Below are 17,754 nucleotides of genomic sequence, written 5' to 3' on the forward strand. Positions count from 1 at the left end.
AAGCAGCCCGTGACAGCTGACTAAGTCCCAGGTACCTATTTTCTGCTAGTTAACATCAGGGTGAAAAAAACTCTGCCCATCGTTTCTCGCAGGCGCTGGGAATCGAACCCGAGCCACAGGATCACGTGTCCAGCGTGCTATCCCCACAGCCACCGTCGCCCCGTGTGTGTGTGTGTGTGTGTGTGTGTGTGTGTGTGTGTTTAAATAATTTTAGTTTATCTCACTGAATTTATTACTCTGTGGGTGGCGAAAGTCATTATTACCACCGTCTTAGGCCTAACTTCTCTTTTTATATTTTTCTAATGGACTTATAACCATCTATTTATTGACATATAAACAGGACATTGGATAAGTATTACAACAACTAGAATAATCTTTTACAAGTCAAACAAAACACACACACATTACTAATAAAGAGAGAGTTGTGCAATGTGGTGATATCTAGGACCCCCTTGATGAGCGCCGCAGCCTCCAGGTCCCCCCAGCTGGCAGTCGTGTGTGTGCGCCCGGGGTGGGAGGAGTGCTGCACGCCGCCTCGTCACGGACCTCGCCACAAATTATCCAGTTCTGTATTAGTAAGCCAATACGGGTTCTTCATAGTTCGTACACCTTGTTGACATTATTGGATTTGTGGCATTACTGAACAACTTGTTATAAAATATATTTTTGTTGAATATACTGTTTGCTATATATGCTAGTGAAATAATACGTTGATTTGTGTCTAATGCGCATCTACAGCGTGTGATTGTTCTTGACAACAATACGATAAGGTAATGATAAGGTGCGGCACTGATGCTATTTTAAGCTTGTAATAATGATAAGTGAAATATCCACAGCAGTAACAGTTATGGGTAGATTATACTGAGTGACCTGTGAGTCAAGTTTATCAGCGACCTGAGGCCGAGATAACTGCATCAATGCACGAAATGTTATAAATTGTAAAAATATATGTACAGTGGTGAGAGGAGGTGGACTTAAATGAGAGTCGCCTAGTATGGTACAACAGGCGTGCTCGGTGCTGCCCAATTTGTTCATGTTGCACTGTAGGAATAGTGTGGGGGAATGTTGTGAAGAGGGGCGTGATTCACCGGGGCTGGAAGAGGGCATGAAGGAGGAGGATGGTAATAAGGTAGATGAAGAGCAGAAATATGAAGCCGTTTAAAGGGAGAGAATGTGAAATCATGGAGGCAAGAAAACTTCACACACACTGCACGTACCATAAAGAAGGGAATGAGGCCGCCCCGCTCTCTTATCCACCCCAAGGTCTCCATATTTTTGCTGTTTGATGACCTTATTACTGTCCATCTTCTTTATATCCCTTTCTCCAGTATCAAGGCTGTTTATGTAAATTATGACAAGCAGTCGGCCCAATATAAATCCCTGCTGCAAGTGTGTCGACTCGGAAAGATATTCATATAGACCTTACATGTATGGCGCAATCAGCATGTCTTGAGGCGAACTTGACTTTGCTCGTGCACAAATTCTGTCGTTTAAAGAATTATTTTTTTTTTCTGACAGGTCATGTTAGGCGGGGTGAGGTGTGGGTTGGTGCGGATTCTCCGGCCCTCATCACCATCATTGTCTCGTGCCCTCACCATCAGCGCGGCACCTCGGCAAGCAACAGCACCGGCAGCGGAGCAGCAGACGTCAGCGCCAAGATCAGTATGGGAAGTGCCCGGACCAAGGGTTTACCCTCTGATCGGGTGTCTTCCTTCCTTTCTCTTAGACAAGTGTATGTTACTGTGAACAGCTCTTGTCTATGTTGACCTATTATTGACTTTCACACTTCTAATATACGAGGAAGTTATAAATGGCTTTCAAATGTCTAAATTTAACTGAAAAAACACATCTTTTTCCCTTTTCATGTATTTCGTCCATTTTTATGATTAATATTACCAAACTACATATAACTGATGAAATTTATCGTCATTTTCGCAGCCACTCGTAACAATCAAGTTCACCTCTTCTTTCACAAGATGTTAGAGAGGTATGGACCTATCGTCAAATTTATATCTCCATTAAACCCCCCGATACTGATTATTGCCAAGCCTGACGATGCCGAAACCCTGATAAGAGCCACCATGGATAACCCCATCAGGGACGGCTTCACTTCTCTCGAGAAGATAAGGAAGGAAGCTGCGGACAATTACTTCGAGAACAAAACTGGATTGTTGACAGAGTATGTTTACATTTGTCAATGTGTATCTATTAACCACATTCAATGTGTATCTATTAACCACATTCAATGTGTATCTATTAATGTATTCAACCAGTCAATGTGTATCTATTAATGTATTCAACCAGTCAATGTGTATCTATTAATGTATTCAACCAGTCAATGTGTATCTATTAATGTATTCAACCAGTCAATGTGTATCTATTAATGTATTCAACCAGTCAATGTGTATCTATTAATGTATTCAACCAGTCAATGTGTATCTATTAATTCTGTACACAATGTGTGTGTACAGAATTAATTTTCATTCTGTGTCATCTTTCTCATTTGTGTAGCTTCATCACTTGGTTATTTATCAGCATTTTCCTGGTTAAGTGGTTCAGAAACAGTGTATCTTTCGCTCTTATAATTTCTATGTACTCGTCCTCACACTTTTATATTTTGTGACAATATTTGGTGTTTGCATTCAAACAATGTCTGAAAATATATGCTAATGTAGTGTGTGTACAGAAGGTCCACATAGCAATATTTCTGCTAAACAGAAGGTCCACATAGCAATATTTCTGCTAAATATAACACACTCAAGCACCTCATCCATCCTGGGACGTTCCACCCGATCATTAATTGATTAGAAAGAATATTTCTAAAGTCTCTTGTTATTTTAGCTTATTTGCTACATGTTCTCTAGTTCTATCTTGAACAAACTTCCTAGCTCATCTTTTCATACTCCTTGATGCACCTAAGAGATATTTCAAATTTTCAGCTTTCTATCATTGAGTAGCAAATAAATTTGTCTCAACTTTTATATGGTTCATATCTTTCATTTCTGGTACTCGTGTAGTAGACATGACATTTCAACATTTTCAACCTCGACATTTTCGCCAACTCTGTGATGTGTTTCTTAGTTAAAAGTAGTATACAACTGCTGCATACTCCAACTTCAGCCTAAAGAACGCTACAAATAAGTTTGTTTTAGCATCTTACAATCCATATCAATATTGCCAACCTAACATTAGCCAGATGCAGACGAGGAGTCACAATAACGTGGTTGAAATATGTTGACCAAACCACACATTAGAAAGTGAAAGGACGACGACGTTTCCGTCCGTCCTGGACCGAAACGTCGATTGTGAAACAAATCGACGTCGAAACAAAGTCGATTGTGAACTGTCGACACAACCGACTTGAGAATGGTCCAGGAAAGGACCGAAACGTCGTCGTCCTTTCACTTTCTAGTGTGGGGTTTGGTCAACATTAGCCAGCATTGTGTGAAAGCTTGACACAATGTTACTTATGTGATGCTCTGAACTCTGTTGTTTTCTGAAAGAAACTTGTTTCACAACCTGTATAAACCCCAACGGTGTCTCTTTTGCACTACCTTGCTCCATTTCCTGGCACTTCTCTACACTAACTTCCATTAATCACTGTGAGTTACATCTGAGCATTATTATGGATATATGGATATATATATGTATAAAGTATTATTAATCCTATGATGTATTGTGAGGGGTTACAATTGTTACAGAAATGGAGAGGAGTGGTGGAGAGTCCGGAGCCGAGTCCAGACCTCAATGATGAAGGTCAGGGAGGTGCTTTCCTACCTGCCTGTCATGGATCAAATTTCTATGGAGTTCATGAACAGGTGAGGGAGTTCCTGGAGAGGTGATGAAGATGCTGGACAGGTGAGGAACGTCCAGGACAGGTGTGTGAGTTTCTAGACAGGTGGGACATTTCCAAGACAAGGGGGATGGGCAATTCCTGGGTAAATGGAACAGTTTTTGGTCAGATGGAGCAGTTCCTGGACACGTGAGGGAGGTCTTGGACAATTGAGGTAGGTCTTGGACAGTTGGAGGAGGTCCAGGACAGGGGGCGAAGTTCATGGACGGGCTAGAAAGGCTGGTGAGGAAGGTCTTGGACAGGTGGAGTAGGTTATAGATAGGAGTAAGGTTTCCAGGATATATTATGGCCACAGTTAGACAAATCAAGCCACCTCCACCACGCGGTAATTGGTTCCACAAATCAACACCCCTGTTACCGAACCAGTATTTACCCAAGTCTTTCCTAAATCTAAACTTATCCAATGTATACTCATTGTTTCGTGTTCTGTCTTGTGTTGATACTTTTAATACCCTATTAATATCCCCTTTGTTATGCCCATCCACTTGTAAACCTCTATCATGTTACCTTTAACTCTTCGCCTTTCCAGTGAATGCAATTTAAGCTTTGTTAATATTTCTTCATATGAAAGATTTCTAATTTAGGGAATTAACTTTGTAATCCTACGCTGGACACATTCAAGTGAATTCACTCTTTAGGATTTGTCTTTGCTTGCCCTGCTTGCGAACTTCATAATTTATTTTTGCTTTCCTTATCTCTTTTTTAACATTTCTAACCAGTTGTACGAATTCCTGTTCTAAACATCATCCCATTGGTGCTTTGTTTCCACCCTGTCTAAGTTTGGTGGCCTGTATATAACTCCTATTATAAGAGTTATCTGGGAGTGGACATAACGCCGAACCTAACTCTCGAGGCTCATATAAATATAATAACGTCAACCACATGCTCCACGCTGGCAAAAGTCAGAACATCTATCAGAAACTTGTATAATGAGGCTTTTAGATCACTGTATACTGCCTATGTGAGGCCAGTACTATGGTATGCTGCGCCATCTTGGAGCCCCCCATCCAAAAAAACACACATAAGGAAGCTCGAAAAAGTGCAGAATCGAGTTTGCAACGATACTCGTCCCGGAGTTGCGAGGGATGAGGTACGAAGAGAGACTAAAGGAACTAAACCTGATGTAACACGGGTTAAGTTCCTCTCTCTATTTCACTTTCCTTCTACTCCCTCTACCCGTATTCTTACTTTTTATTCTCTACCAAGGGACTCCAAAACTTTTACCAAAGCCAACTCCACGCCACGTTGTCCTAAGACGATTGACCGCCTTAGGATTCTACACCCAGTATGACGTGACCTAGGCTCTGAGCAAAACCCTAGAGTCGCCTCTACGCTGCCACCACCAGACCAGTAACACAGAGCAATGATCGAGGTCTGGATCGATCACGCTAATTAATCAACCTTGGGGGCTTGATCCCCACTCGATGACCGTGGAAACTTAAGAGTGTGAAATTAATTACACGGGAATGATTCGATGTTAGAATCGGCGCCCAATCCAACTCTTCCTCGTGTGGACCACGTGACCAGGACAAGTTTACACATAAAACACATGGAAACAATAAAAATGCAAAATCTTAACTACTTAATTTATTAAAAGAAAAACTAAAACAAAATCTAAATATGTTCACTCCCTGTCACTTTAACACTCCCTACTTGACCTGAATGGCAATGAAGACTATTCTATAAATAACCATAGCAACTATACCTCTATGTTTTACCAGCTAAAGATGTTGGGCTGGTCTCGGGGAGAGGTAAGATGTTTGACCTCTCCCAGCTGCTCCCGTTTCCACACTGATCTGTCCTCGTCTGATCTAGCCCAGACTAGAACATTGTATCCTTCCGCCTAGTCAAAGTTTCACCAAGTTACTAGCAAGGTTTAAGTTATAACAATTAACCTCTGTTGTACTTAATTGATCCAGACTGCTTGAATTATTTTACTGAAATTAAATTACAAACATCTAACGGCAGAGCTGTTCCCGATCCCCCAAAAATGGTTAATTGAACTTTGAGAAATAGTAGACATCTCAACCCCTGATGACCTATGACCGCCGGTCACTCCGCCTTACAAGTTAGATCTGATTCGTGACGTCACTGATGGTGACTTAAACTCAATAATTAGAATACTCTTGATATTGTACCCAGTACTATTATACAATACAATTTTAATGCAAAATGAATAAAGGCTAATTTTCTCTAAATTACTGAATACTATAGGATGATTCATTATACGCAGCTATGAACAAGGCGTCGGTTATTTCCACCGCGAATTCCCCTGGGGGTCAGGTCCCCAGGTCACCATGCGGGCTCAGCTTCCCATTCTCTTTTGTCGATAAACCACTCTGGATAATTCTTACAACAGCCTAGTTTGTTACACTGACGACGTTAGAAAGGAGGAGGGAGAGGGGTAGGACATGACACAGACGTATAGATACTTAGAGGGATTAACAGGGTGGGAAACAGAGGAATTGTTTACAACGAACATCAACATAACAAAGGGGGCACGGATGAATGTTTGAGACTCAGATGTGTCAAAGGGATGTTAGAAAGTTTTCCTTTAGCGTAAGGGCTGTGAGAAATGGAATGACCTAAAGGAGCAGGTTGTAGAGGCAAACTCCATTCATAACTTTAAAAAATCAGGTATGAAAGAGAAGTAGGTCAGGAGTCGTTGCATTAGACAACCAAAGGCTAGAAAAGCGGGGTCCAAGAGCTCGATCTTGCAGGCACAAATATGTCAGTACACACACACAGGCTGCCTGTTCCAGACAAAACGAATTACATGTACTGTAACTTATAATGCCAAAGGTTTTAAAAGAAAAAATTAACTGGAGTTAGTTTATCCAATCCGTTTCCGTTTTCTGTCATAAGTTACAGAAAGCGTAATATGAAACTATCTTTTAGGTAAACTAATCTAATCAAATCAAATATAACCGAATAATTGAATTCCTGTTGTCGGGGACAGGAAGACTACATAATATGTGTATATATTTTCTACAACGCTTCATTCCTCTCTGGAACATCTTCAGATAAACATTGAATACATGAGGCACAATTTTTGGTTAAATACTTATGTGAAAGAGTTGAATGAGTATGGGGTGAGAAGGTGGGTTCAATCAAACATAGGATAAGGGGGAATAGGGACAAACAAACATAGGGTAAGGGAGGAAAGGGCCAATCAAACATAGGGTAAGGGAGGAAAGGACCAATCAAACATAGGGTAAGGGAGGAAAGGGCCAATCAAACATAGGGTAAGGGAGGAAAGGACCAATCAAACATAGGGTAAGGGAGGAAAGGGCCAATCAAACATAGGGTAAGGGAGGAAAGGGCCAATCAAACATAGGGTAAGGGAGGAAAGGGCCAATCAAACATAGGGTAAGGGAGGAAAGGACCAATCAAACATAGGGTAAGGGAGGAAAGGGCCAATCAAACATAGGGTAAGGGAGGAAAGGGCCAATCAAACATAGGGTAAGGGAGGAAAGGGCCAATCAAACATAGGGTAAGGGAGGAAAGGGCCAATCAAACATAGGGTAAGGGAGGAAAGGGCCAATCAAACATAGGGTAAGGGAGGAAAGGACCAATCAAACATAGGGTAAGGGAGGAAAGGGCCAATCAAACATAGGGTAAGGGAGGAAAGGACCAATCAAACACAGGGTAAGGGAGGAAAGGGCCAATCAAACATAGGGTAAGGGAGGAAAGGGCCAATCAAACATAGGGTAAGGGAGGAAAGGGCCAATCAAACATAGGGTAAGGGAGGAAAGGACCAATCAAACATAGGGTAAGGGAGGAAAGGGCCAATCAAACATAGGGTAAGGGAGGAAAGGGCCAATCAAACATAGGGTAAGGGAGGAAAGGGCCAATCAAACATAGGGTAAGGGAGGAAAGGGCCAATCAAACATAGGGTAAGGGAGGAAAGGACCAATCAAACATAGGGTAAGGGAGGAAAGGGCCAATCAAACATAGGGTAAGGGAGGAAAGGGCCAATCAAACATAGGGTAAGGGAGGAAAGGACCAATCAAACATAGGGTAAGGGAGGAAAGGGCCAATCAAACATAGGGTAAGGGAGGAAAGGACCAATCAAACATAGGGTAAGGGAGGAAAGGGCCAATCAAACATAGGGTAAGGGAGGAAAGGACCAATCAAACATAGGGTAAGGGAGGAAAGGGCCAATCAAACATAGGGTAAGGGAGGAAAGGGCCAATCAAACATAGGGTAAGGGAGGAAAGGGCCAATCAAACATAGGGTAAGGGAGGAAAGGGCCAATCAAACATAGGGTAAGGGAGGAAAGGACCAATCAAACATAGGGTAAGGGAGGAAAGGGCCAATCAAACATAGGGTAAGGGAGGAAAGGACCAATCAAACATAGGGTAAGGGAGGAAAGGGCCAATCAAAACATAGGGTAAGGGAGGAAAGGGCCAATCAAAACATAGGGTAAGGGAGGAAAGGGCCAATCAAACATAGGGTAAGGGAGGAAAGGGCCAATCAAAACATAGGGTAAGGGAGGAAAGGGCCAATCAAAACATAGGGTAAGGGAGGAAAGGGCCAATCAAAACATAGGGTAAGGGAGGAAAGGGCCAATCAAAACATAGGGTAAGGTATTGGGTAAAACTCTGGTAGTTTCCGTGGGTGTGGGAGACCTCGGCAGAGACGTAATTAACAATGATGTTTGGTGAGATCTGGGTGTAAGTGTTGACAAGGAATCCAAGTCGTTATTCTGTATATTTAATGTGGGTCTTTTTTCTCTTTCAGGATTTAACCCTATTAAGACATACTCAGACATGCAGGATTGAGCTCACCCTGGACCCACATCAAGACATACTAGGGTCCCGGTAGTTCAGTCTGGTTCGTTCTCGACTCACAGTCGAAAATTCAGGGTTCGAATCCCGAGCTGGACATAAATGGTTGGGCGTGTATCCTGTCCATTTAGGAGTAAATAGGTGCCCCAGAAGTTAGTCAGTTTGTTGTGGGGTTGCATCTTAGGCATATAAACTCATTCCTCCTACCTGAGACTTGAACTACAGGCAATTAGGTTGCTAGAGCAGTACAACAATAACCGCTAACTCATCATATTTTTAATACAAATTCGTTTCTTGTTGTTCTCAGAATTGCATCACTTCAGTCACAGTTTGGCGAGATGCCGCATGACTTCCAGAATGAAATATACAAGTGGGCCCTTGAGTGTACGTAAGCCACAGGGCTGATACTCACATCTTTTGTAAAGCTTATTAAAATAACAGAATTCCTAAACATGAACACAAAATGTATCATGATGAAATATGTATTTCCTATATTAAAAAAAATTACATTAGATTCATGTAATATTTAATATTGCGATTTATGATAATATAATTATGTTTTTTATATGTATATACAGCTGTTGGCTCTGTAGCACTGAATCGTCGACTCGGGTGTCTGGATCCTAACATAGCAGCTGACTCGGAACCCATGAAACTAATCAAGCTGGCAAATGAATTCTTTAGTTCTCTGAGTGAAGTAGAATTCAGTTCTCATCTTTGGATGCTGGTCCAGACCCCGTCTTTCAGAAGGCTTAAGAAGACCCATGAGGAATTTCTGGAGTATGAAACTACTAGTTCTCTATCTAGATATATTTCTGTTCCTATTAGAGAACATTGTTCAGTACTAGATGAAAGGATATAATTATTATTCAGATAAAGTAATAAATTATTTTGTTGGACTAAACGACTGTTTTACAAAACCAGCGAAGTACGTTTGCTTTTGTCTACAATTATAAACAATATCGATTGTATACCTATAATATATACATCTATTATATATACACCTAATATATATATATTTATTTGTTTGATTATAAGTAATTTTGTCATTATATTCAACAAAATATGCATTATAATGTTTGAAACATAAAGACGAAGTGACGGTATGGTGCAGAATTGCTGACAAGAACATACGTGAGACGGAGGCAGCGCTGCAGGCCCGGACTGCCAGTGGCGGGCAAGGGGAGATGACGCTGATGGAGGCCTTGCTTCTCAAGCCCGGGCTCTCCCGCAAGGACGTTGTCACCCTCATCCTGGACATGCTCATCGCTGGCATAGACACGGTGAGCCTTGACACGCCCTTCACTGGCACTTATACGGGGTCTCAAGGATAGGAATTTGTGTATTTTTCTATCAATGGAGGAGTGTTAGAAAATCCACTAATGGATTTAAAAAATCCACTAATGGGCTGTGCTTAATTATATAAACTGTTTGATGCAGGAGAGTCCAAGATTAGCAAGGGCTTCAAGCTCTAAGTAGATTAAGCTCTGATTCCACTTTGCTGGTATCCTTCCCAACGCTGCTTTTCGATGGTTTACAAGGAGGACTTAAGAGACGAGTTATTGTTGTTGTTAAGGGGCGCCGACGATCGAGGTATCGGATGCGTCTCGGCAACCCTAAGAGGACCTGGATTCATGGATTTATGAATGGACCTGGATTCATAAAGCAGTTGCGTAAGCACTTACGAACCTATACGTCTTTTCTCAATATTTGGCGGCATTAAACAGTTATTGAGCTCTGAAGCACCAGGAGGCTGTTTATAACAATAACACGCTTGTAAACTGCTTAATAAATATAATCAAAGCCGTCAAAGATTGAGGAAAGATGTACACGTTCGTAAGTACTTGCGTAACTGCTTTATGAATCCGCGGACCTAGTCCATAACCAACTATATAGTATGGCTATGGACTCGTATTCACTTACTCGACGTTTATATCATTTATTTATACCCTCGCCATGCTCCGAGAGAACTTGCAGTTTTCAACGTGAGTAATGCATGTATAATATTTTCATATGGACGGTGGGTCAGACCTCGCACACTCTGGCCTTCACACTGTACCTGCTGGCCAGGAACCCGGAGGTGCAGAAACGACTGCAGGAGGAGGTCGACACAGTGCTCGGGGATCACACCGGCTCCCTCACACCGAACCACCTGGCCCAGCTGTCCTACCTCAAGGCCGTCGTTAAAGAATCCATGAGGTACGAATTATCGATGAGCGGATCATACAAATTTAACTCTTATTTAACAGGAAAAGGCTAAGGTTGTCTGAGTCCTTCTCTGTCTATTTTTCTGTGTTTAAGTTCGCAATGTAGTTCGGCATTTCTACTGAGCGTTGCAGGGCCTATAGGTATATTGCACAGACAATATAACCAGAGGCATTACTTTCCAGGAAGCTGAAACTCCCGGTCCTAATCCCTAACTGTTAAATCCATGGAAATCAATGCACCTAGATCTTTTTCTGTTCTCTAAATAATGTCTGGCCCCCCACTGGAAAAATTACCAAAACTTGCAGAACTGGTATTACTCTATAATACTTAGCAATCTGTGTGTCTCTCTCTCACTAATTGTTCTGATTAAGACTTTTGTTCGTTTGATGTTTGGAGACTCAATATCTAGGTTTTGTTAGGAACCTCTCGTGACCATCTCGTTAATGTCTGATGTGTGAGTGAACTGTTTATGGTCTTGGCTGCCTACTTTGATCACAGCTTGGCCATTGTTTATGTAATCATGTTATTATTATTCAATAAATATGTATATCACATTATAGTGATATTTGACAAAAATTCTCCTAAGTATATTTAATATTTTCTACAACTTTGTATATATTTTAATCTATCGTAAAACATGTTTGATTTAGGTTAAATCATCAAGCTTAAGACTTTAGTTGCTATCTAGTCTCTCCCTCCCATATTCCATAAATATTATGGTCTTGGAATATGATGATGTAATATTTAGCTCTGTCCACTGCTTGAGATGTTCTGGGAAAACATGAGAGAATATTTATTATATACGAATGACCCTCAGCAAAACCACACTTTAATGATGTGTGTTTCAAGCAAATTTCCCACAATAGCTGTTAAACTGAGTGGTCGATTGTTATCTTTCTAAGCAATCGGTACCACATGCATAGTACCATGATCCCGGCGTCCCGCTAAACATGCAAGAGATGAGTTCTTAAAGCTCATGTTTATATTAATTCATGGCCTGGGAAAATACCTCATCTCGTTTTAAAGACTTGCTGGGATCTTTCACTCTCTCACTTTCCCCCCTCTCTTTCTCTCAGAAAATGTAATCTTTTAATACTCTGCGGTAAACAAAACCCAAATTCCATAAAAATCGCGGGGATAAGAACCGATATGTCCTAGAGCGGGGATATGGCCGACTCTTATCAGCCTTTGATGAAGGTAAAAGGTAATCATGAGAGAGAGCACTAAGCCATTACGAATATATGGCACTTGGAAGGGATATGAGGATAAGGTTTTGGGATAGACGGCGGGAAGGAATGGTGCCCAACCACTTGGGTGATCGGGGATTGAACGCCGACTTGCAAGTACGAGACCGTCGCTCTACCGTTCAGTCCAGATAGTCACATACCGCTGGTGTGCCATCTTGAAAAGTTGGATGAAACTAGCCCCAGGCCTCTGCATGGCCTCCAACCTTGGACAGACAGACGTACAATCATTGTGCAGACGAGGAGTCACAATAACGTGGCAGAAATATGTTGACCAAACCACACACTGGACCATTCTCAAGTCGATTGTAATCGACTTGAGAATGGTCCAGGACGGACCGAAACGTCGTCGTCCCTTCATTTTCTAGAGTGTGGTTTGGTCAACATACAATCATTCTGTTTAATAGATATTGATTTACATTATATAACTTTGTTTTCGGTTTCATACTATTTAAACAACTTTTTTTAATCACTCACTAAGCTCCTAGTCTCTTAATATATAACATTCTCTCTAATGCGTTATGTGTGGTTTCCTCCGAGGCTAAGGGTCCCCTTCTTCCAGCCAGAGGTGGTACTTCCTTCCATATAATATTTTATATAATTTTTCCTGTTTAAAAAAAAAAAACATTTTTTTCAGGGTTTTTCCCATAGTTTTTGGAACTGGAAGAGTTTTGCAGAAGGACGTCGTCCTTAGGGGCTTCCTAATTCCTAAAGGGGTGTGTAAACTTCACTCCACAATATTGCACATTAGTTTGTTTGCTCAGTGTTGCTGCATATTGACCTAAAAGTTGAATTAATATTTTAGAATTATGCATTTCTTAACTTTATTTTTATTTCCTTATATTTATTTCTGGGAGCGCACAGTGGTCGGTGGTCGCCTTGAGTATGACGACAGGTTGGGACGAGTCGGAGTTCCCTCGGGCGAAGGAGTTCCTTCCTGATCGCTGGTTGAGGCACCAGCCTCTTGGGCCCATCCATCCCTATGCTTCCCTGCCTTTCGGGGGCGGCACCAGGATGTGTATTGGTCGACGCATCGCTGAACAGGAACTATACACCTTTCTTGCTAGGGTAAGTAATTCAGTGTGTCAGTTTAAAATTATATTATTTCTATGCAAATTTAGAGGAAAACTTAAAACAAATTCCCCTCTTTCTCTATCAAATTGATACAAATCATACTAATAAGTTCATGTTTTCCTGGTGAAATATCTAAGCTATATATGTCTGTTTTGCTGTATCAAGTAGTTCTATTCATGGAATTGAAGATATGAATAAGTTTAACACATGCCAGTTTCTTTAAGACAACGAACGTCTTAACCAATAATGCTATTCCTACACAGGCGATGCAGCGCTTCACCGTTGATTACAAATACCAAGACATGGAGGTCATTTGTCGTATGGTGTTAACTCCCTCACGCCCACTAAAGTTCACCTTCACCCAGAGGAACTGACAGTGAACCAGGATGGTGCACAGCTCACATGAATAAAACAGTACTGCCTATTAGGAGAGTGAAGATGAATTGCATTAAAGAAAACAGTGAATATTTCCAGAATAAACGAACGTTCATGTTTAGCTGTCTTGTAATTGTATAAATGTTGTGTTCCGTTAATATTTATCTATTACTACGAAGTATCTTGGTCCATCAGTACCTGGAGATAATAGCAGTTCTGAGCCCCATGTGTGGGAACTGCAGGAGAAAGTGGTCAGATCAGCGCTCAAGAGCTCCCCCAAAGCTTCATTACACAAAATACTAATTCTTGACCATTGTAGCAATAATTCCTCTGGCCGTTGACTGTTAGAAAAGAAATCTCAGATAAATAGGTGCGTTAACTATCCATATTCAGTGGAGTCCATCTCCGAATGTTGGCGTGGACAATACGCCTCACGGATCAATGAGCTTCTCTCCCTGTTTATTGCTGCATCTTTCCCTTCCTTCCAAGGAAGTGTTACCAAACGCTGGGGTCTGTTGTCGGAAGTGAAACTGGTCAATAGAGCAAATACTGAGGGTGATATCCGTCTCAGTGTGGCGCTGTCGACCTCCTTATTTGTGATGTGAGGCGCGGCACGTGATGTGAGGCGCGGCACGTGATGTGAGGCGCGGCACGTGATGTGAGGCGCGGCACGTGATGTGAGGCGCGGCACGTGATGTGAGGCGCGGCACGTGATGTGAGGCGCGGCACGTGATGTGAGGCGCGGCACGTGATGTGAGGCGCGGCACGTGATGTGAGGCGCGGCACGTGATGTGAGGCGCGGCACGTGATGTGAGGCGCGGCACGTGATGTGAGGCGCGGCACGTGATGTGAGGCGCGGCACGTGGTACTTGGTCAATATCGTTGTCTTGGTAAAGTTGTTGTGGCTCCAATTTTGGCCATGCTCCATCACGACCCACTCACACCAGTCATGAGGGACCCACGACACACACACACCAGTCATGAGGGACCCCAAGACACACACACACCAGTCATGAGGGACCCCAAGACACACACACCAGTCATGAGGGACCCCAAGACACACACACACCAGTCATGAGGGACCCCAAGACACACACACACCAGTCATGAGGGACCCCAAGACACACACACACCAGTCATGAGGGACCCCAAGACACACACACCAGTCATGAGGGACCCACGACCCACACACACACCAGCCATGAGGGACCCCAAGACACACACACACCAGTCATGTGGGACCCACGACCCACACACACACCAGTCATGAGGGACCCACGACCCACACACACACCAGCCATGAGGGACCCACGACCCACATTGATAAACCTATTACTACTAAGTTCAGGTTTTTTCTCCCCGATCACAAAGACTTATAAATGACTACTTAAAGTTACGTTAATCGAATCAAAGGGAACTCTAAATGGAACGTAAGCCACTATTTGGAAGAGGCTGAGGTGTCGCTATCTGCCCTCATCGCAAACTACAAGTGCTGCCTCCAAAAGTATCTTACAAGACACTTACAAATTATCTACGTTCTGCTAGGGGCAAAATTTCACGAATCAGTTCTCTTCTGCGTATGCTAGCGACCTCAATTTCAGGGTATTGATCCAGTACTATACCTGACTGAACAACTAGATAAGCTTCTCTATCAAGAACAATGCCAACATTTTACACTTGCTGCTGATATAACATGAACAATGCAAAGGTTTCTACCTTTGCATTTAATATTTGCAAAGTATTTGTAAATTAATAATGCCTACTACTACTACTCTGCCCATTGAGGAGGATCATCACTAGCTCCTGTGATTAGAGTTAGCATAAAGTAGCTAATTTTTCAACCTCTGGGCTTTGTTGTTGCTCCGATTATCAGTTAGGAAGGATTGTAAAATAGCGTAGAGAACATATTTTCTACTGAATTTATGTGCAACGTCTATCACATATCTAATAAAGAATACGTGCATTCATAAAACGTATGCGGCTAATACAGTATACAAATCAATGAATTCTATATCAAGTTTTTCTTGTCTAACCTTAGGATAGGCTATATATATATATAGTGTGTGTATGTGTGTGTATCTCCCTGAGACAGCTATCGTTAATTTTTTTGGGGAAATTATTAACATACCAATGTAATGCTTTAGATAAAATTGTTTTAATAATGTCAGTATTTACATTGGTTATCTTTCATATCTCTTCTAAAACTTAGTATGTCAATTCAGATGATTGCAAACTAAGTCTTTGTTCTCGAATTAAATGTTACAAAACAATGATCTGATTACACTTCTTTTGGGATATCCTCGTTTATACTGCGTGTTATTGGAAGGAAAGATTGTTCATGACAACCTGATAGGTTAGGTAACAAGATATTTTTAAGGACACACACATCAGTGCTCTGTGCCAATACTACGATATTTTATTAATCTCTACTGATTTCCTGCTTTTGGTTTGTTGAAAGCTACTATCTTGGCTTTCTTCCAAATTAGTTGGTAAGTTTGCTGGTCAATGCAAGTTTTTGAAGGAATGTTGATATTTTTTTGCACAAAGAAATCATATTAATGTGATGTATCAATGACGAAAATTAGTTGAAGCCATGATAAGGATTCGAACCTGCACACTGGACGCTCCCATGTACCCAGTGGGCATACCTTTGCAGAGTTGGTTAGGGCGTATGCTTGGGAGTAACCAGTGTGCAGGTTCAAATCCTCATCATGGCTTCTACCGATTTTCTCATTTATACTACTACTGGGGCAGACAATCGCAGTATGATTGAATGTTCGAATATGTTCAATATGCAACACGGACGATTTATCTCGTGTTTCCAGTCTGAGAAGAACTCTGTTTACTAAAGATTGCATCCAACTTCGAACATGACGGGTATATCACCTCAGAACACACAATACTGAACCTTATGTTTTATTTTGACTAACATAATTTTGACCTAAAATTCCAACTACATCAATTCGACTAAATGATCAAGGAACTGCGCCTTGCTGCCCCTATCTCCACCGAACACCGGTGTATCTGCGGCCATGCACGGGCAGACCAATACGGCAGCCATGGTCTCATCTGTCGTAAGTCACAGGGAAAGATTGCCAGACATGAAGCAGTCAATGACATCATCAAGAAAAGTTTGGCTACAGTTGGGTGTCCAGCACAATGGGAACCTCAGTTGTGCAGACCTGACAACAGTCACAAACATCCAGTCACCCTGCAGCCATGGAGGGAAGGTAGACAGGTCGTATGGGACTACACGTGCGCGTCTACATTGGCTGATACCTATCTACCTTACAGTACAGCTGAGGGAGGCGGGGCGGCGACCTTCAGGGAGACCCAGAAAACCAACAAGTACAGGAACCAAGAACGTTGTTACAGGTTCGTGCCAATTGGCTCTGAGACCCTGGGCGCCTGGGGTAAATGTGCACTCAAGTTCCAAAAGGAAGTGGGTGAGGAACTCATTAGGCAAACTAAAGACTCAAGAGCGGCCAGTTTCCTGTTCCAGCATCTCATTGTCGCGATCTAGAGAGGAAATACTTGCTCTATCTTAGGCATGTACTCCACCTCCGAAGAGTTGGACGAGGTCTTCGTACAGTGATTGTTATGTGTGTGTGTGTGTGTGTGTGTGTGTGTGTGTGTGTGTGTGTGTGTGTGTGTGTGTTTGTGTGTTTTCTGTAAACTGTAGCGCAATGTAATAAAATTAGTAAAAAAAAAAAATAGAGGTGGTAGAAGAAAATATAAATGTGTTCAGTGAGAATCCACAAGGTCTTCTCTGAATACTTTTTATTTTGGTAGCAGTCTTTAGTAGCAGTATACTTTGGTAGCAGTCTTTAGTAGCAGTATACTTTGGTAGCAGTCTTTAGTAGCAGTATACTTTGGTAGCAGTCTTTAGTAGCAGTATACTTTGGTAGCAGTCTTTAGTAGCAGTATACTTTGGTAGCAGTCTTTAGTAGCAGTATACTTTGGTAGCAGTCTTTAGTAGCAGTATACTTTGGTAGCAGTCTTTAGTAGCAGTATACTTTGGTAGCAGTCTTTAGTAGCAGTATACTTTGGTAGCAGTCTTTAGTAGCAGTATACTTTGGTAGCAGTCTTTAGTAGCAGTATACTTTGGTAGCAGTCTTTAGTAGCAGTATACTTTGGTAGCAGTCTTTAGTAGCAGTATACTTTGGTAGCAGTCTTTAGTAGCAGTATACTTTGGTAGCAGTCTTTAGTA

General features: G+C 41.9%; 1 protein-coding gene across 3 annotated transcripts; it reads left to right on the top strand.

Annotated features, from left to right (window-relative positions):
• The first annotated feature begins 423 nt into the window (after positions 1-423).
• LOC123774581 (probable cytochrome P450 49a1) lies at positions 424-15,815 on the top strand. 3 transcript variants are annotated; one of them, XR_011222642.1, is made up of 12 exons: positions 424-575; positions 1,519-1,732; positions 1,939-2,179; positions 3,702-3,818; positions 8,951-9,027; positions 9,222-9,423; positions 9,758-9,926; positions 10,673-10,842; positions 12,733-12,811; positions 12,960-13,163; positions 13,433-14,150; positions 14,379-15,815. XR_011222642.1 is itself a non-coding variant. In XM_045768964.2 (11 exons), the coding sequence occupies exons 1-11, from the start codon at positions 456-458 to the stop codon at positions 13,541-13,543; spliced, it is 1,704 nt and encodes a 567-aa protein (XP_045624920.1). In that variant the 5' UTR covers positions 424-455; the 3' UTR covers positions 13,544-15,815. The 3 variants fall into 3 exon arrangements, 2 of the variants coding, with proteins under 2 accessions (XP_045624920.1, XP_045624921.1); XM_045768964.2 differs by having other exon boundaries at positions 13,433-15,815; XM_045768965.2 differs by having other exon boundaries at positions 497-564; positions 13,433-15,815.
• The last annotated feature ends 1,939 nt before the right edge of the window (positions 15,816-17,754 follow it).

The sequence above is a fragment of the Procambarus clarkii genome, chromosome 51 (assembly GCF_040958095.1).
Source record: "Procambarus clarkii isolate CNS0578487 chromosome 51, FALCON_Pclarkii_2.0, whole genome shotgun sequence".
NCBI classification, from domain to species: domain Eukaryota; kingdom Metazoa; phylum Arthropoda; class Malacostraca; order Decapoda; family Cambaridae; genus Procambarus; species Procambarus clarkii.